A 21,081-nucleotide genomic window follows, 5' to 3' on the forward strand; every position below is an offset into this window, starting at 1 on the left:
TGCTCCTCTTCTATAGATTCCTAAGAAACTTTGAGTGTTGGCTGGAAAGCAGTTACTTTGGACTAAAATGACAAATCCCTGGCTTTACTTAAATCATCTCAGGGACTGCTCTTTGTATAGCTGATTGAAATAGCCATGAGGTTGTTCAGTCACTGAGGTCCTAATCAGAGGTTTTTTATCTCTTTTACCTTAACATATTTAAGGAGTCAGTTCTATACCCCCATCACCCACAGTGGCTCACAATAGCTGGATTCTCAAACCGGAGAGGGTATCTGCCTTGTGGTGCTCGCATGCCATAAAGGAAGCATGTTAAATTACATAAGAGGGAAAGTCAACTGTTTTTAGAAAAAGTGTCCCACTCCTCAGGTTATTATGCTATATATCCCTAAACTACCTTAAAAATCACCATCCTGAATGCTAGACTAACATTCTTTTCAGTGTTTTCCTCTTACAGACACAAACTCTATTTTGATATTCCTGGTTGTTCAGTCTTTGTCATGGTGAAGTTTTCTTCTAAATTGAGCATTTATAATCTTAGTATATGCAATGCTATTCATTCTAGAAACCAATAATGGCCAAACCGTTTTCCCATAACCAATAGGTAAACTAATTCGGGGAATATTGGAAAGGGGGAAAAAGTCTAGTCAACACAAATCATTGTGTAAATCAACTAGTCCAAAACTACATGAAAATCTGCACAATTTACCCAGCTCACAGCCTCTTTGTTAACATTAGCTTTGGGTCAGAAAAACAAAGGCCCATGAGAAAGCACATGCTCCAGCACAACTTTCTTCATGGCATTTTTAATCTCCTTATTTCTAAGACTGTAGATGATAGGATTCACCATAGGGATCACCAGAGCATAGAATATGGACACCACCTTGTCCCGGTTTAGGGAGTAGCTAGAACTGGGTCGCATGTACATGAAGAGACCAGAACCATAGAAAAGAGTCACAGCAGTCAGGTGAGAGGCACAGGTGCTGAAGGCTTTGGTCCTACCTTTAACTGAGCTGATCTTCAGGACAGCAGCAACAATGTAACCATAAGAGATGAGGATCACAAGGACAGACATCATTCCAACAACAACACCCACAATGAAGTTCACCACTTGGCTGGTAAAGGTATCAGAGCATGACAGAACCAGAACTGGAGGAAGGTCACAGAAGAAGTGGTCGATCATGTTGGGCCCACAGAAATCATGCTGGTAGACAGAGTATGTTTCAATCAAAGAACTGAGGAATCCACCCATGTAGGCCCCAGCCACCATCTTTAAACAAAGTGTATGGGAAATGAGAGCTGTGTAGAGCAATGGGTTACAGATTGCAGCATAGCGGTCATATGCCATGGCGGCCAAAAGAAAGCATTCAGTCAGCCCCATTCCACAGAACACAAAGTACTGTGTGGCACAGCCAACAAAGGAAATTGTTTTCTGCCCTGTGATGAGGTCAAAGAGCATCTTGGGAGTTGTGGAGGACACATAGCAGATGTCTAGGAAGGATAGGTTACTGAGGAAGAAATACATGGGCGTGTGCAGGTGGGAGTCCATCCTGATGAGGACAATGAGGCTCAGGTTCCAGGCTAAGGTCAGGAGATAAATCCCCAGAAATAACACAGAAAGGAAAAGCTTCATTTGCAGATGGTCTGAAAATCCCAGGAGGATGAATTTTGTCACAATTGTGTTGTTCCTTCCTATAACCATAGACCTACTTCCTGCATAAAGGAAAGAAACAATCCTGTGATCATTTATGTTTGATTATGTTTGTCATTATATGAGTGGGTATTTCCTGGAAGATCATGTAAACAATTAACACCAACTTAACATCACAGCCACCTGCTATGCCTTCTTCTTGGAGGAAGTCCGCCCATGATAATTTCTTGGCACTATTTAAAATCTGTATGCTATATATCTTGCTGATTAGAAGAGGGTCTGTCTAATGGAGTAGCGAGTGACTGGGAGTCAGTAATCTGGGTTTTGTCCTCAGCTCTATTCCTAACTCCCAAGGGATTGTGGAAAAGTGACTTCACCTCTCCAGATTCTCATTTTCTCAACTGAAAAATGGGAAGCTTGAGTCAGATGAGTCTCAAGGTTTCTTTAGATTTAGGTTTCTTATGGTTTTTTAGACTTTCTGACTTGAAAATATAAACCCAGATTAACAATAACATTAGGAATTTCTTGTATTTTATATATCTTTAGTATAAGAATCTGGAAAAGGAGCTAAACACAACAGGCTATAATATTTGACATATTCCATTTGAGGGAGCAACTCTAACCCATAATGAAGATAATCCATTCTTTCGGGTTAGAAAACTAAGAGAAAAAATATACACATATATTATATAAATCGCATATATGCTTAGAACTAGAAAATTTTTTGTAATTATAGAATAAGTTTTTACACAAGTAACTGCATAAAATGCATAAAAAGACCAAAATTTGGATGAACACAACCAGCACCATTATGGGATAGAAGGGCTGTGAATAATATCTCCATGGTTGGAGGAATGGTGGAACAACACCAAAGTTGACTGAAATTGGATGAGCCATGGTGGTCAAGAACAAAAAGAAACCAGTATTTTCTGAGCAAGAAAAGCTGGAAAGGGCTCATTCGATATTTAAGGATAACATTTAAGGATAGGCATGGGACAACCTTGATGTCATCAGGCCAGACTAGATTATCATTTTTAAGACAGGGAAGCCCATATACATTTTACATTAAGAAAGATAAGCTGGCACTGATATAAGTTCAAAATGAGGAAATATAAATGGGATGGGTATGAAAAGGCAGAAGTACCCTGGGGAAGACTCAGGGGTAAAATGAAAGTTGCTGAATTTTATCATTTTATGGAATTTGACTACCCATGCATGTTTGCAACCAACTGCAACTATCTGATTGTGTTTCGCTATCATTCATCATATTAAAAACTGTTCTACAAGAAGTTCTACTGCTCAACATCACTAATCTTCAGGGAAATGCAAATCAAAACCACAATGAGCTATCATCTCACATCTGTTAGGACGGCTATTATTAAAAAGACAAAAGATAAGTGTTGGTGAGGATATAGAGAAAAGTGTTGTGCACTGTGGGTGGGAATGTAAATTGCTGCAATCATTATGACAAACACTATGGAGGCTCCTCAAAAAATTAAAAATAGAACTACCGTATGATTCAGCAATCCTACTTCTGGGTATTTATCCAAAGAAAATGAAGTCAATATCTTGAAGAGATAGTTTCACTTCCATGTTTATTGTGGCATTATTCATAGTAGTCAAGATATGGAAACAACCTAAACATCCATCAATGGATGAATGCATAAAGAAAACTCGAGATAGAGTGCATGGATGGCTCAGTCAGTTAAGTGTCTGCCTTCAGCTCAGGTCATGATCCCAGCCAGGGTCCTGGGATCGAGACCTACATTGAGCTCCGGGCTCAGTGGGGAGCCTGCTTCTCCCTTTCCCCCTCCCCCTGCTTGTGCTCTCTATCAAATGAACAAATAAAATCTTAAAAAAAAAAAAAAAGACAACTTGAGGTAGATGATGGTGATGATGATGGTGGTGGTGATAATGACGATGATGATAGATGAGAGAGAGAGAATGGAATATTATTCAGTCATTTAAAAAGTAGGAAATCTTGTCATTTGCAATGACATGGATGAATTCGGAGGACTTTATGCTAAGCGAAATAAGCCAGACACAGAGGGATAAGTTCTGCATGATCTCACTTATACGTGGAATCTAAAAAGTCAAACTCATAAAAGTAGAGTAGAATGGTAGTTGGGGGTTGAGCAGGAATGGGGAAATGTTGGTCAAAAGGTCCAAAGTTTCAGTTATTCAGGATAAATAAGTTTTGGATGTCTAATGAACAGCACGGTAACAACAGCTGACATTACTTTGTTGTATATTTGAAGGTTCTAAGAGGATAGATCTTAAATCTCAAAACACATGCACGGGCGCGCACACACGCACACACAAAGAGTAACTATATAGAGATGACAGATAAGTTATTTAGCTTGATTGTGGTGATCTTTTCACAATGTATACATATATATAAAAACATCAAGTTGCACACTTTAAATATATACAATTTCTATATGTTAAAGACATCCCAATTAAGTTGTTAAAAATAAGTACGTACTACTCCTAGCTTTGTGTTTTCTAAAATTTTAAATCTCCCCACTATCACTCACTGACTGAGCGGCCAAAATCAAGAAAAGCCAAGACAGCTCTTCACTATGACATCAATCTATGAACCTACCAAAGAGGAAATAACATAAGTTTGGTGTTTCTTATCTTAATGAAATCTTCCCTACCAGAATGTAAGCTACTCAAAGGCAGGCTGGGAGATCTGTTTATTGATCTATTTATTGATTTGTCCTATCGCTAACCTAGAACAGTGATTGTGACATAGGCACAGTAAGTATTAGTTGAATGAATGAATTTTTTCACTGCTTATCTGCAGAAGCTTTGCAGAGTGTTTGGCTTATAACGTGTGCCCAATTATAATAATATAATACGCCATATATAACACAATCACAAACATGTATTCAAGGCGTATTGAGTACCAGGCACTGTTTTCAGGACTCGACTTATATTAACTCATTTAATCCTCCCTGGTAGCGGGTAGACTTACTCTGTCCCTTTTACAGATGAAATGCGGAATAGGCTATAAGTTATAATTGTCATTTGTTGGGTGAATGAGGTGGGAAGGAAGGAGCTGAACTTACTGAATGATTTCAGGCAGAAGAGTCCTGAGATCTCATCCTAGGGAAGAATTATTGGTTGCTTTCCTCCACTAACATTTTTTACGAACTTCAGTTTATCTGTATTTCCCACTGCTCTATGCCTGGTTTCTGGTTCAGTCAATTTTTTATAGTTTGGCCTTATATGAAGAGTAATATCTGCTTCTGGAATCCCTGCTCCTTTATTACCAAGTCTTCAAAATGGCCTTAGGGAGTTCATTATTTTAATGGGCATGGGTAGCCACACTTTTCCTCCATGTGGCTGCCCTGTCACTCGCTCCTGGGTCCAAAGTAAAAGCCTAGCAATCATTAGAACTAAACATTTCTGAGCACTAATTGTTCTCTGGGGTGATAAGGACAGGGACAATCACCCACTGCCAGAGTCTTATTTACAGTCCCCTGCCTTATTCTCCTCTGAGCTTTTCCTGGGTCCAGGAAGACGTCCTTTTGCTTTGGTGGGCAGCCTTCCACTTTGAGACCCTTCACTGAAAGTAAACCACACACAAGAGAGTTGGGTTCAAATTCTGGCTCTGCCATTTTATCTATATAAACATACACAAATTTTTAATTTTTAATTTTCTCCCTTATAACACTGGTGTAATAATTATAATACCAATCTCAAAAGGTTGTTGTGATAATGAAATGAGATATGAATAAGAATGTCTTAGCACAGTGCCCGATGAATAGAAATCACTCGATGAATGTTGAGTAATAACGTCATTAACTCTGTCTCTAGGGCTGTGGCCAAGACCTCTTTCCTATCTATTTGACATTTTATTGTGATGAAAACAGTTTCTCTGCCCTTTAATATTTTGGGTGCTACTTCCAGCACTGCCATGACCTGGACATGTGGCTGTGGGCAAGTCAATTAACCCCTCCCCCACCTCTCTTGGCCTGAGTAAATTCAGCTCACTTTCCAAGGATCCCTCAAGCTCTGAAAATCTAGAATTTTGAGACACTGATTTCCTGTTTTTTGAAACTTTTTCTACAGGAATAAAGTTTACAAAAAGGATTTAATCTGTTTCATGAAGATCAAGTTAGCAAACCTTAGTCGGAAAATAAAAATTGATTAAATGATAGGGCGCCTGGGTGGTTCAGTTGTTAAGCGTCTGCTTTCGGCTCAGGGCATTATCCTGGAGTTCTGGGATCGAGCCCCACATCAGGCTCCTCCGCTGGGAGCCTGCTTCTTCCTCTCCCACTCCCCCTGCTTGTGTTCCCTCTCTCGCTGGCTATCTCTCTCTCTGTCAAATAAATAAAATCTTTTTTAAAAATTGATTAAATGACAAAAATAATTGAAGAGAAGGGCCATATGCACCCCAATGTTCATAGCAGCATTGTCCACAATAGCTAAATCATGGAAGGAGCCGAGATGTCCTTCAACAGATGACTGGATTAAGAAGATGTGGTTCATATATACAATGGAGTATTACTCAGCCATCAGAAAGAACGATTACCCTACCCAACATTTGCAGGAACATGGATGGGACTGGAGATTATGTTAAGTGACATAAGTCAAGCAGAGAAAGACAATTATCATATGGTTTCACTCATTTATGGAACATAAGAAATAGCAGGAAGATCAGTAGGAGAAGGAAGGGAAGAATGAAGGGGGGGTAAACAGGGGGAAATGAATCAGGAGAGACTATGGACTCTGGGAAACAAACTGAGGGCTTCAGAGGGTAGGAGGGTGGGGGGTTGGGATAGGCCCATGATGGGTTTTAAGGAGGGCACATATTGCATGGAGCACTGGGTATTATATGCAAACAATGAATCATGGAACACTACATCAAAAACTAAGGATGTACTGTATGGTGACTAACATAACATAATAAAAAATTATTATTAAAAAAATATCTTCTATATGAAAGAATATAATTACTGAGATTCTTGACACACAAGGTAACAGGCTGAATTTAGGGAAAGAAATTTAGCAACTGAGATCATTGAAAGAAAGAGAGGTAAGTGACTCCAAAAATAGACTGTGAAGGAGAAAAGTCAAGGAAGTTCTCCATTTAAAGAGAAGCATTTTGAATAATATTGGGGACATACCAGCCCAGGAGATCCCAAAACTAGGAGAGTCAAGCCCAACTAACTACAAAAGTGTTTTGATACTGAATTAAGATCCCAGATAATTTAGAAGGTAAATCCCTAATTATGATCTATACATTTTCTTGGGATTAGAAAAGCTGGTACATAATAAAAAAATTTTTTTAAAGAAAAGAAAAGCTAATAATAGGGGATGGTAATAGATTTCATCCATCACGACAACTCTGATCATAGTGATAATGATTACCTGCAAAATAACGCTGAGAAACTCAAGAATAAAAGGCAAATTATATATTATCAATGTCTGCTTTGGATAGGAAAATGTAGGGTGGGGACATTTGATGTATTTGTCAACCTATTCTATAAAAAATTTAAGAATGAGGAAGGAAATTTGCCTTATTAAATTTACTTTGATATAACCATAAACTTTCATTACCCCTACTTTAAAATATCAGATCTCATGTGTGATTAAATTTAAGAATTTCAAGCAGAAAGTTAAAGTGAACATCAAAAGTATGAAGGCAAACAGCACATAAAAGAAAATAAAGTTCAAATAGAATTACAAATGTTTAGGATGCAATTCTTTAAGACTCAACTCAAAATTTATCTCACTAGGATTCTATGCATCTGAAAGTTTGCAGATAGCTTCTCCTGAAATATGATTTGTTCTCATGTTCATTTACTATTTTAGCATAACTATTTTAATGAGGTTAATTGTTTCAAAGAAATCCCAGGGAAAAATCCAGAGGTGCTTGGCAATAAAACACAATCTTGATTCTCAAATTGGAGTTTGAAATGTTATTTCGGTTTGTATTTCTTCTAGTGAGGAGTATAAATGTCAACCGTTTATAGATCCAAAGTCTTTTCACCAGGCATCCCAAACAAAGATAATACACAAGACAAAAGTACATATAGAGGTTTTAGAGGTCTTAAATATATAGATTTACTTATATATAATATATATTTATGTAATATATATTCATAAAAGGAAAGACTGGAAGCTATACAACCTGAGCTCCAATTTCCATTCTGCTGCGGGAAACTAGGTTCTTGACCTCTCTGGGCCTCAGTTTTTCACTCTAACACAGAAAAAACTAAAGTGAAAGACCTCTAAAAACCCAAACAGCATGATTATAACCGAGATAACTGTATTAACAATCATTATCTGCACAGATGACCACTACTTTAGACCCTCCTATGGAATGTTGCTGCCACCTAGTGGAAGTATGCCTAAACTGTAGGGTCAGTCTTAGGAGGTGACCTCTGGGGACTAAAATCCATGTGAGAACCTAGCACTGCATAATAAAAAATTATTATTAAAAAAAAAAAGAACCTAGCATTGCAATAGTAATTGATTATCTTCAAACACATTATAAACCCACCATGCTCTAAGCACTGTACCATGTGCCCCCTCAAGTACCTTAGCTCAATACTTCACGAAGTTCAATTCTGGGAAAGAAACCAGACCAGGGAGATGGACAACTTACTAAGCATATTGAAAATGCTGAATAACACTAATGAACAAAGATATTTAGAGAAGAGTGATGTAACTGAGAATAGATAAGTCACAAGTTCACAGTCAAGGTACCATTGTAAACAAATCAGATTTTTAAGTTCTTAAAAAGAGGCATCATAACAACAAAAGAACAGTCTAGAAATGTTACACGGGTTAAAAGAATTAAAAATGGTAGTGTTAACACGTGGCATGGGTCTGAAGCCTGCCTATTGTCATCTGTGTGGTCCACTGGTTTCCACTGATTTCACATCACCTCTTCCTTCATCTGTGAGATTCGGACGAATGTACCAGCCTGGTATGACTGTGTGCGGATCACATGTGAAACCTACATGAAAACCATTATGTAAAAACTATTCAAGTGGGACGAGTTATTGTTCTGATTTTTAAATTACCAATGTGTCTCAGAAGACACTCCTCCAGCTGCAGAATTCTGATACCAGCTTATTAGAAATGCGTGGTAATACATATTATTATTGTGGCCAGCTAACTATATGCTTTCATTAAAAAACAACTACCTAATGTACATGTTTTAATTAAAATGCCAACTAACTTGGACATAGTTTTTTTATTATGATGTTCAGTTAGCCACTGTATTGTACATCATTAGTTTTTGATGTCGTGTTCAATGATTCATTAATTGCGTTTAAGACCCAGTGTTCATCATAACACATGCCCTCCTCAATACCCATCACCTGGTTACCCCATCCCCCATCCCCCTCCCCTCTGAAAGCCTCAGTTTGTTTCCCGGAGTCCACAGTCTCTCATGGTTCGTCTCCCTCTCTGATTTCTCCCCTTTCAGTTTTCCCCTCCTTCCCCTGTGGTCCTCTACTCTATTCCTTATGTTCCACCTATGAATGAAACCATATGATAATTGTCTTTCTCTGCTTGACTTATTTCACTTAGCATAATCCCCTCCAGATCCACCCATGCCAATGCAAATGGTAGGTATTCATCCTTTCTGATGGCTGTGTAATATTCCATTGTATATATTGGACACAGTTTTTAAAAGACTTTCATGTTTAGCAAATCTTGGCACAATAATTTTATAAACAGTCATTGCTATCACTGTCATTTTTTATTATTTTGAGCTCAGCGTTACTATGCACAGTATTTGTGAATGATATCATACTTCTGGAAAATAGTTGAACATATTAGACTCTCTGGGAATTGCTAGGTAAGTCTTAAACTCAAAATGAATCATTAGGATACCTTTTATCCCTTTTTGTTGTTTGATTGCTGTTGCAAGGACTTCTAGTACTATGTTGAATAATAATGGCAAGAGTGGGCATCCTTGTCATGTTCCTGATCTTAAGGGAAAGGCTTCCAGCTTTTCCCCATTGAGAATTATATTTGCCGTAGGCTTTTCATAGATGGTTTTTATGAGATTGAGCAATGTACCCTCTATCGCTACACTCTGAAGGGTTTTAATCAGGAAAGGATGCTGTATTTTGTCAAATGCTTTTTCTGCATCTATTGAGAGGATCATGTGATTTTTGGCTTTTTTCTTGTTGATAAAATCTATCACACTGATAGATTCGTGAATGTTGAACCACCCTTGCATCCCAGGGATGAATCCCACTTGGTCATGATGGATAATCCTTTTAATGTACTGTTGGATTCTATTAGCAAGATTCTTGTTGAGAATTTTGGTGTCCATATTCATGAGGGAAATCAGTCTGTAATTCTCCTTTTTGATGGGGTCTTTGCCTGGTTTGGGGATCAAGGTAATATTGGCCTCATAGAATGAGTTTGGTAGCTTTCCTTCTGTTTCTATTTTTTTGAAATAGCTTTAGGAGAATAGGTATTATTTCTTCTTTGAATGTTTGGTAGAATTCCCCAGGAAAACCGTCCGGGCCTGGAGTTTTGTTATTTGGAAGGTTTTTAATCACTGTTTCAATCTCTTCATAATTAATTGGTCTGTTTAAAAAATCAGTTTCTTCCTGTTTCAGTCTTGGTAGCTTATAGGTTTCCAGGAAGGCCTCCATCTCTTCCAGATCGCTTAATTTATTGGCATAAAGCTGTTGATAAAAGTTTCTAATAATCCTTCCAATTTCATTGGTGTTGGTTGTGACCTCTCCCTTTTCATTCATAATTTTATTAATTTGGGTCCTTTCTCTATTCTTTTGGATAAGTCTTGCCAGTGGTTTTTCAATTTTATTTATTCTTCCAAAGAATCAGCTTCTAGTTCTGTTGATCTGCTCTACTGTGCTCCTGGTTTCTAATTCATTGATCTCTGCTCTAATCTTGATCAACCGCTTTCTCGTGTGTGGATTAGGCTTGTTCCTCTGTTGCTGTTCCAGCTTCTTGAGGTGAGAATATAAAAACTGCATTTTAGATTTTTCTATTCTTTTGAGTGAGGCTTGGATGGCTATGTATTTTCCCCTTAGGACTGCCTTTGCAGTGTCCCATAGGTTTTGGACCATTGTGTTTTCATTCTCATTGGTCTCCATAAATTGTTTAAATTGACTTTTGATTTCCTGGTTTATCAAATCATTCTTGAGCAGGATGGTTCTTAGTTTCCAAGTGTTTGAGTTTCTTCCAAATTGACAAGGCAAGAAACAACAATTGTTAGAGAGGATGTGGAGAAAGGGGATCCCTCCTACATTGTTGGTGGGAATGCAAGTTGGTACAGCCACTCTGGAAAACAGTGTGGAGGTCCCTTAAAAAAGTTAAAAATTGAGCTACCGTATGATCCAGCCATTGCGCTACTGGGTATTTACCCCAAAGATACAGACGTAGAGAAGAGAAGGGCCATATGCACCCCAATGTTCATAGCAGCATTGTCCACAATAGCTCAATCGTGGAAGGAGCCGAGATGCCCTTCAACAGATGACTGGATTAAGAAGTTGTGGTCCATATATACAATGGAATATTACTCATCTATCAAAAAGAACGATTTCTCAACATTTGCTGCAACATGGACAGCACTGGAGGAGATAATGCTAAGTGAAATAAGTCAAGCAGAGAAAGACAATTATCATATGGTTTCTCTCATCTATGGAACATAAGAACTAGGAAGGTCGGTAGGGGAAGAAAGGGATAAAGAAAGGGGGGGTAATCAGAAGGGGGAATGAAGCATGAGAGACTGTGGCCTCTGGGAAACAAACTGAGGGCTTCAGAGGGGAGGGGGTGGGGGACTGGGATAGGCTGTTGATGGGTAGTAAGGAGGGCACGTATTGCATGGTGCACTGGGTGTTATACACAACTAATGAATCATTGAACTTTACATCAAAAAATAAATAAAAATTTTAAAAAATGAATCATTAGGAGATTGTAAGTGTTGAATCAGATGCCTGGGTGCCACACTTGGTTGAGCGTTCAACTCTTGGTTTCGGTTCAGGGTGGTGATCTCAGTGCTGTGAGATTGAGCCCCATGTCTGGCTTGAATTTCTCTCTCCCTCTCCCTCTGCCCCTCCCTCCTGCACTCTCTCTAAAATAAGTAAATATATCTTTAAAAAAAAGTGTTGAATCTTAAATAAAATGAAAATATCTTTAACCATTGATATAGTAAAAATGGCAGCAAAAAAATTAACTTTAAATAATCTTAATGGAAAGAAAACAAAATGTCCCCTACTTATCAAGGCATTTGAAGACACATATAAATCAACATTATGTTAAGTATGAGTTTTCCAAGAAGACTTTGAACATTGTTTTGACTAAACATCCATGGATCTAAATTTCTCTCAGGAACTCTTAAACGGAAGATTCCAAAAGAAGAATCAAAGAGCACTCATCTAGTTTCAGGACAGTAGTGCAGCCTGAGAGGAGAGAAGTGATTCTGGAAAGAACCATTTTTTTATTACTTAAATCATCCTTCTGCCCAAGCCCAAAGGGGGTAGGCTCTTCAGACAGGGTAAGAGACTATGCTCGTGGCTAGGAAGGTTCAGCATCACTGGAAGTTCAAGATTAACTACTACCAGAAAAAAAAAATTATCAGCTTCATTTGAGCTTACTCAGATGTCCCCCATTCCAATTCTCATCAAAGTTCAATACTCTCGGTTTAAGAAACAAATGAATCAAACCTCTTCTTTTTCTCCCTCCCTCTCCAAACACATGAATTAATGACTTCCTTTTTGTTGCATGTCTAGCTTCAAATTATTTTTATTTGTACGTGGCCCTCCATAGAATAAGAGTCTTACATCTTTATACTACATTATGCTATACCAGAGTAAATTTTAAAATTTTTAGAGGAAAAAGCCCTGTATCTAATGTCTCTCTCAGAGAAAGATACCAGGTTTCTGTGGAAAGAGAATGGATTTATGAATGGAGGGGTACAATGGACCTTATCAACAGAGTCATGAGCAGTTGCGTTCCAAAATAGATGCACGCACCGTTCATATGCAGAGTTCGGTGTCATATGATCACGGATTCAAATATTGGATCAATCTCTTATTAGCTGTAAAATTTTGAGCAACTTATTTAGCTTTTCTGCATATAAATACATAATTCTGCTTTCTTGTGCAGAGTAGGTGCTCATCTCGTCCTCTATGTTCCACTGCTATCCTGAGGTCATTCATCATGGACTACCAGAAGCGATTTTGAATAGCCTTGGGGGATCAGAGGAGCTGGCCATTGGGATGGAGTTTAATAAGCATTTATCATCAGAGCATTTATATGAGTATCTGTTCTCCATACCACCCCAGAGATCAATTAACTACGAATATGTGAGGTTTGGGTGATCTATTTCTTTCTCTTAAAAAAGACCCTCAGGGGCAAATGTAATGAAACATCTCCAAGGAGAGAGGGGATAAAACCTCTCTCAAAATCATTTCCAATCCCAGCTTTGAAACATTTTCAAAATGACCCCAAACGCAGATATTAGCAGATACCAGAAGAGCTTCTTGAAGATTCTCTCTCTCTTTTTTCTATTTTTTCCATCCACCTTTCTGCCCACAAACACACATTCTATGCATCAAGCGGATATTTTTATTTTTGATGAACAAACCAGCCCCAAGCTTGCTCTCCCAGCTCATTAGCAGGTGGGGGATTGGAAGCAGTTACCGAAGCATGACTAGACTCCTTACAAAGCAAAACTCAAGACAGGCATCAGCTAAAGGACAGACAAACAAGAGGAAGAGGGTGAGTGCAGTCATTCCTCTTTTACTTTTTGTCTTCATGCCCACATTAATCTTGCTTTATAGAGCACTTTAGATCTACAAGCCCATATAGATGGCTAAGGAGTTCTTCGGATTTGAGTTTTTCTCCATGTACCTCTCAATTCTGTCTTTCCCCAAATTCAGCCACAATCTTACCTTAACACTGCTCTGATGGGCTTCCTGAACTATGTTGGAGCCCTTGCAACTAAAAAGAGAATTAAGAGGGAATGAAATTTTGGAAGGAATTGTTACGCCCTTGAATAGAGCTCCAATTATTAGTAAGTGGTTTGAAAAGCAATTTGGAAGTGCTGTGATTGAGGCAGACTTTACACAGCTGATTTTCCAAACGCCACAGAGACCTCTAACCTCCAAAACCCTCCTTCTCTATTCTAACTGGTGGCCTGAATTTTACCATCTGAATCTTAATTCTTGGATTAAATTTTGGTGCCTTTTGAATGCTCACCTTACGTCGAAAGGGACTCTTTCATTTACATCCATTATTTGTACATTTGGATGAAGGACAGACCCGGAAGAAGACCTTGAGGGCATCAGGCTCCTGCAAGGGTGAGGGGAGGAGGCGTCATAAAGAGGACAGAGCCCAGAGCAGGAATGATGGGGAGATCAGATGATCCACTCCTACTCCCCAATTTGGCTGAAGTTCTCCTTGTCATACTGTGTGGGGTTTTTTTAAGATTTATTTATTTATTTGAGAGAGAGAAAGAGAGAGAGCTGGAGGGAGGGGCAGAGGAGAGGGAGAGAGATAATCCTCAAGCAGACTCCCCGCCAAGGTCAGAGCCCATGCTGGGCTTGATCCCAGGACCCTGAGATCATGACTGGAACCAAAATTAAGAGTCGCCCACTTAACCGACTGAGCCACCCAGGTGCTCCCATTATACCATTTTTTAACGCCATCACCAACTACGTGAAAGCTCAGACTAGGCAGACTTAGCACTTTTTGCAGATATTTGATAAAAGATGAGCTGAACTGAAAATCAACTTGATCATTTCCCATCACTCCCTGAGTGTCTTCTGTGTGCAAGTTACTGTGCTAGGTTTTTACTGTTATCCTGTCTTCACTGTGGCCCCAAAGACTAGTGTGATTTACATAAAGATGCAGCTCAGCGTCTGAATGCACTGAGGTCACCGAGCCTCCTTTGTCTCAGCTGCTTTTGATTATACTTATATGATAGGGTTCGTAGGGGGTCTAGATTCAGATCAAACTAGCTCTCCACCCAGTTTGCTGCCAGTGAAGATTTCTTTCTCTCTGAAAAAAAGAAGCACCTCATTGTGAGCAGAGTTCAGTGACATAAAGTGGTCTATGGGGCCCTGAAGATACCTTCCGTTTAATGTTCTAGGGTAAGATTCAGGGCATCCATGGGCGAGAATAAAACTCTGGATATGCTTTTCCTTTTGTTCCAATTTGTCCAGATTCACTCTCTGTTTCTGGGGATGGGAAATTTCATCCTTAAATGTGAAAGTCTCCCCTCTGATGGCAACATTCAAAAACGGACTTGCAGCTGACCCATCAACACCTCCCCCCCCCCGCCCCCCCAGATCATTAGTCTTCAACCTCACTCCCAAACACTTGTTACAAACCTACATGCCCCGTAAGTAGACCCCTTGTTTCAACCCACCACATGAGGGGAAGTGTTTTCAAATAGGACTCCATTCCTTAAAGAATTCTTTAAGGAATATTCACTGCTGATAGCAATCACAATCCCAATTTGTTAAGCAAAGATCTTATCTCAAGACCCGTGATCCTTTTGCACATTATCTTAAGCAATTCTCCAACAACTCTGTTAAGAAGTCACGATTATCCCCATTGTACAAATGGAGGAATTGAAACTCAGAAAGGCTAAGTAAGTTGCCCAACATCCCACAGCTGGCAAGTGGCAGAGTCAGGATGAGAACCAGGCTTGTCCTGAAGCCTGCCCAGAATCATAACCACCACTTTATTCCCCTCCTTGTACTGTTAACCTGAATAAAGGCTCCAAATGACCTTGAATCACATCACGAACCTCAGGTTTCTACCTGACTAAGGGCTGAGCCTACGTGAATGGGTCAAGGCTCCAGCAGAGCTGTCTCGTTTTGCTCACAATTTTTCCATGTGGCTCTACGTCTGTACTAGATGATGCCAAACTTTGCTGCAGGTCTCTCTCTTGTCTTAAAGGGGAAAGAATCGTCTCCTGATTCTGGGAAGTTACACACCTTTCACAGACCACTGCAGAGCCTCTGAGTATAAAGCGTAAAACCATACTGACAAGATTGGGATAAGTGTGCGGGATCTCTGAAATTCTGCACAACGATGGCATCGTGGCTTCGCATTCTCTCACTATCCAAATTTGAGGGTCTTAGCACTGAAAAGTCTGTAGCAGAAACCATTAAGAGGGAGGAGAGCGGACCCCAATTCCAAGGGCATCTCTCTATGTATAAACTTCAAGAAGAAAGTTAAGGTCAATGAGACCTTGACTGGCAATGGGTAGATATGAATTGATTTTTGAAAAACTAAGGATATCAAAAATAAAATGGCTCTCCTAAACTGAGCAAGAAAATCCAGAGCAAATAGAGAATTACTTCCCAAACTGTGAAGTGACTGACTTGGAATGGCTTGTATGATATATGGAATTTATAGAGGGTTTCTGTTCTATGATACAAACACCCACACACATATACATATATTTGCACAGGTATACATCAAAATGTTAAGAGTTCTTATTTCAGGAAATAGAATGTCATAATTTTCAGGTTTTTCTTTTCTTTTCTTTTTTTTTTTTTTTTGCATTGATCAGGAACTGCACATGATTTTTAGTTTCAACATTTCCGTTATATAGTGATCCAATTATTTACAGTGCTCACATACTGCTTTTAAGTTCATAAAATAACACTTCCATTTTGAAAAATAAAATGGAATTTATGAGGTTCTCTATATGTTAAGAAGTAGGTAGAATAGGCTGAAAGTATAGCTTAAAAGACAGTTAAGGTAATTTCACTGATTTCGAAATTGTTGAGACCCGAGAAAGGATCAAGATATTTTCCAAACCTATAAGAGTCATTCACTGTGAGCCACGAGGCCCCTGTGACCACACTTTTCCTCCTGTGGGGACGGGACCTCAGCATCGGAGATCTGCTGACAGTGGGAATTCTTTCCTGATTTATAGGGATTGAGACTTAGTGTGGGTGTGTCAGGGGGTGATGGGAATTCTTATCCATGTGAACAGGATGGAATCAACCCCTGATCCTGAAAGATGCTTCATTCACTGAAAATTCTAAGAATTTGATCAAGGACACTTTGTATTTAGGTTTAAACAACAACAACAATAAACACAGAGTACTTACTATAGGTTAGATATGTCCTAAAGGAGATGATAGATAGATAGATAGATAGATAGATAGATAGATAGATAGATAGATATAGATAGATAGATGATGATAGATAGATAATAGAGAGAGATAGATGATAGAGAGATGATAGATAGATGATAGATAGATAGATAGATAATGATAGATAGATAGATAGATAATAGAGAGAGATAGATGATAGAGAGAGAGATGATAGATGATAGATAGATAGATAGATAATAGAGAGAGAGAGATGATAGAGAGAGAGATGATAGATAGATAGATAGATGATAGATAGATAGATGATAGATAGATAGATAGATAGATAGATAGATAGATAGATAGATATAGATCCTAGTAAAAAAGTAAGTGCTATCATTATCTCTGATTTTACAGAGACAGATGGAATGTCCAAGTGACCTGCCCAAGATCACACCTTTACTAAGTGGTAAACCTAGGGACTGAATCCAGGCTGTCTAAATCCAGAGTCCCCATTTCTTAACAAGTCAATAGCTTAGAGCTCTGACTACAGAGAAATTTGAAATTGGAACTACATTAGTGTATTCAGATCTAATACGAGAGCACTTCTGTGTACATCTGGTCTAATCCTTTGGATTAAAAACATTGTAAATGTCTGATTGTTTCACAACTTCAGAGCTGAACCTCCATTAATTTCCCTGCTCCAGAATTGAAATTTGAATAAAGTTGGATGACTAGTTAATTTAGGGCATGACATGACTCATCTGGGAAACACAGAACTGTCCTGCAACTTTCACCTGGGACATGCTATGTGTCAGTCACTTTACATACTTTGCCTTATTTAATTCCTAAAACAAATATATGAAGAAGATACTGTCACCCATTTTGGAAGATAAGGAATTGGAGCCTAGAGATGTTGGATATCTCACCCAAAGTGACACAGCTACTAAGTGGTAGAGACAGGAGCTGATCACAGGGAGTCTGAATCCAAGGCTTGAGCTCACATCATTCACGCTGTACTATATAAAAAGAAAACAAATATTTAAGACAATGACTAAAATTGCCTTCTGAGAGAAAGAATCTTTGCATAAAGTTGTGATCTCCCCTCTCGTGCATTTTGTAATTTTTTGTTGACTGACGTCACCCATGATGTGGATTATCATTATTATGCCAGGTCTGCATCTTGTCCTCGTGGTCCATGGGAAACATGTCCACAACTAAGGCCTGGAACAGCTCTTCAGTGACCGTGTTCATCCTCCTGGGATTTGCAGACCATCCAGAACTCCAGACTCTTCTCTTTGTGACCTTCCTGGGTATCTATCTTGTGACACTGGCCTGGAACCTGGCTCTCATCTTTCTGATCAGAAGTGACCCCCGTCTGCACACACCCATGTACTACTTCCTCAGCAACTTGTCCTTCATTGACATCTGCTACTCTTCTACAGTGGCCCCCAAGATGCTCACTGATTGCTTTCAGGAGCAAAAGACCATATCGTTCTTGGGCTGTGCTGCTCAGTTTTTTTTCTTTGTCAGCATGGGTCTCACTGAGTGCTTCCTCCTGACGGCCATGGCATACGACCGATACGCAGCCATCTCCAATCCCCTGCTCTACACGGCCATCATGTCCCAGGGCCTCTGTACGCGCATGGTGCTTGGGGCATATGCCGGTGGCTTCCTGAGCTCCCTGGTCCAGGCCAGCTCCATATTCCGGCTCCACTTCTGCGGACCCAACATCATCAACCATTTCTTCTGTGACCTCCCACCAGTCCTGGCACTTTCTTGCTCTGACACCTTCCCTAGCCAAGTGGTGAATTTTCTCGTGGTGGTCACTGTGGCGGGGACATCATTCCTCATCCTCCTCATCTCCTACAGTTACATAGGAGCTGCTGTCTTGAAGATCCGCTCAGTGGAAGGCCGAAGGAAGGCCTTCAACACATGTGCCTCGCACCTGATGGTGGTGACTCTGTTATTTGGGACGGCCCTTTTCATGTACCTGCGACCCAGCTCCAGCTACTCACTTGGCAGGGACAAGGTGGTGTCTGTGTTCTATTCGCTGCTGATCCCCATGCTGAACCCTCTCATTTACAGTTTGAGGAACAGAGAGATCAAAGATGCCCTGTGGAAGGTGTTGGAGAAAGGAAAGTGTTTTTCCTAGTTCGTGATTGAACGTATATGTCTCCAGACTGACAGAGACAAATGATCCCTGGCATCTACCTTCACCTCTAGCATTGACAAGGGGGATATCCTGTGTGCATGGCCATCTACCTGCTGACCCCCCATGGATAGTCAAAAGGGGGAAGAGATTACTTTAGCAGAAACACCACCCCAGGATACCCTGTCCTCACAGCTGGTATTATAACAACCACCTTTTATTAAGTGCTTAACGTGTACCAGGCACATTATTTAATTAAATACTCATTGCAGTTCTGTGATGCACGTAGCACCATCCCCTTGTTACAAATGAGGAAATGCAGTCCCACTAAGGAAGACTGACTTACCCAGGGCCATATGGGAAGTCAGAGGCAGAACCCATTCAGACCCTGGTCTTCCTAACTCCAGATCCCATGCTCTGCCCAAATGCTACTTTCCACATTTAACCACAGACAGCCCTGATGTTGTACAAATGTATGACTCTTACTACCGGTAAATGGCAGAACCCAAAAAGATACACTGTGTATGGTTGAGGTGAATTAAAAGAACAAGATGCCTACTCCATTAAACACTCTTCCAAGGCATCCCTGCTGGACTCCCATTATGACTACTGAATAATTTGCTAAGATTGAAGGATATTACCTTTGGCTACCTTTCTATCTCAGCTATGTAGGGGCCTAGAAATTCTGAACCCCACAGAATCACATCAGTGCTCTTCTTCCCAGTCTCAGTCACCTAAACTGCCTACTTGCTCAGTATCTCCTTGATTTCTACCATGTCATCCCTCCACCTGTTCAGCCCCTGACTCCATCTCACAGCATGCCCTCCTTTTCTCACCACATTCTGAGTTCCAGTTGCTCTCTTCTATCTAAACCCATTGCTCCTATAAGATCTTTGTTTCTTAATAGATTAACCCCTGAAGACCTACAATGAGTATTATCTGCTATCATCTCAGGAAGGTACACTCAGGCTCTCACCTCCAGGTCAGCCCTCCTTCATGGAGGGTTATCACAGTGGAGTTGGCCAGCACAACAATTCCTGCTGGCAAATCCCTCTCTCATTCATTTGTTGCTCTGTCCCCTTCCCAGCACACTCACTTTCCAATAGTGTGGGTCTATTGAGTATGTAAAAAGATTTTATTTGATTTTGTTGTTCGTATAGGTGGATCAATTATTTCTTTCATGTCTGCAAGACCATAAAGGATGCATGGGGAGGAAAGATGTTTGTCTCTGGTCTTCTAAATTCTTTCCCAAAGTCAAGCAAACTTAAAATGACCCATAGAAATAACACCCAGTAGTATTACCCAATAGGTAACTTTTCCTAAAGTTCCTTTATCAGTTGCCTTTGTGAATATTAGGACCTATATGGCATATTGGAAATTCTGAGAATCACCTCTATTGATGGATTCTATGCCCCAGATAGCTCTAGTTTAATCTTCCCCAGCTGCCAGAGGATAATGTGAGGAAGCCTCTATGATTATTTCAGATGTAAGATCCAATGGAGGGGCCAGACTGGCCAAAAGAGCAGACTTGGGGACCTAAGAATAGATTATTCCCTTGAAACTTAGAATTAACATGCCTGAATTCTGGTATTTTTTAATCCAAATGAGTAAGTTTGACTAAGGATAATTATTCTTTCTTCCTAAAAGAAGTGATTCCGTTTATGAAAATTATGGGAAAAGGTTTACCTTAAAGAAAATCGACAGATTATTCAGTATCAAATCATTTTACCTTCTTCTTCCTCAAGTTAAAACACACATGCATGCCCTTTGTTTTCCTTAGCTGTCTTATTTGACAACCAGTTCATACATCATAGACCTCCACCTGACCTGAGAGGGAGCTTTACATGTAAGCGAAACAAAACGTGGCCTCTACATAGTTTGGTCTGAAGAATCTGAGTGTATTACTTTACTATCACTGCTACAAACCAATTACGACAAACTAAGTGGCTTAAACAGCATAAATTTATTATCTTACAGTTCTGTAGGTTAGAATAAACTCAACCCAGATCCTTCTTTTTTTCTTGAAAACAGAGACTGATCCTTGTTCACTGCTGTTCTCCCAGAACCTAACACAGTGTCTAGCATATAGTAGGCATGGAATAAGTGTTTGTTTAATAAATGAATGATTCACCATTTACAGTAATTTTGGCTTTTGCTGAGAATAGTGCTTATATTACTGCCTTGTGTATGGCTAAGAAGGCTTCTTGTAGATTTGT

The 21,081-nt window shown here is 39.6% G+C and overlaps 2 protein-coding genes across 2 annotated transcripts; one reads left to right on the forward strand and one right to left on the reverse strand.

Moving 5' to 3' along the window:
• Window positions 1-742: 742 nt before the first annotated feature.
• On the reverse strand, window positions 743-1,699 carry LOC103666280 (olfactory receptor 5A2). The gene has a single exon (XM_008694291.1). It carries the CDS (start codon window positions 1,697-1,699, stop codon window positions 743-745), a length of 957 nt encoding a protein of 318 aa, XP_008692513.1.
• Window positions 1,700-17,864: 16,165 nt separating this feature from the next.
• On the forward strand, window positions 17,865-18,968 carry LOC103666148 (olfactory receptor 5A1). The gene has a single exon (XM_008694176.2). The coding sequence runs from the start codon at window positions 17,912-17,914 to the stop codon at window positions 18,866-18,868; it is 957 nt and encodes a 318-aa protein (XP_008692398.1). The 5' UTR covers window positions 17,865-17,911; the 3' UTR covers window positions 18,869-18,968.
• The last annotated feature ends 2,113 nt before the right edge of the window (window positions 18,969-21,081 follow it).

The sequence above is a fragment of the Ursus maritimus genome, unplaced genomic scaffold, assembly GCF_017311325.1.
Source record: "Ursus maritimus isolate PB19 unplaced genomic scaffold, ASM1731132v1 scaffold_23, whole genome shotgun sequence".
Classification (NCBI taxonomy): domain Eukaryota; kingdom Metazoa; phylum Chordata; class Mammalia; order Carnivora; family Ursidae; genus Ursus; species Ursus maritimus.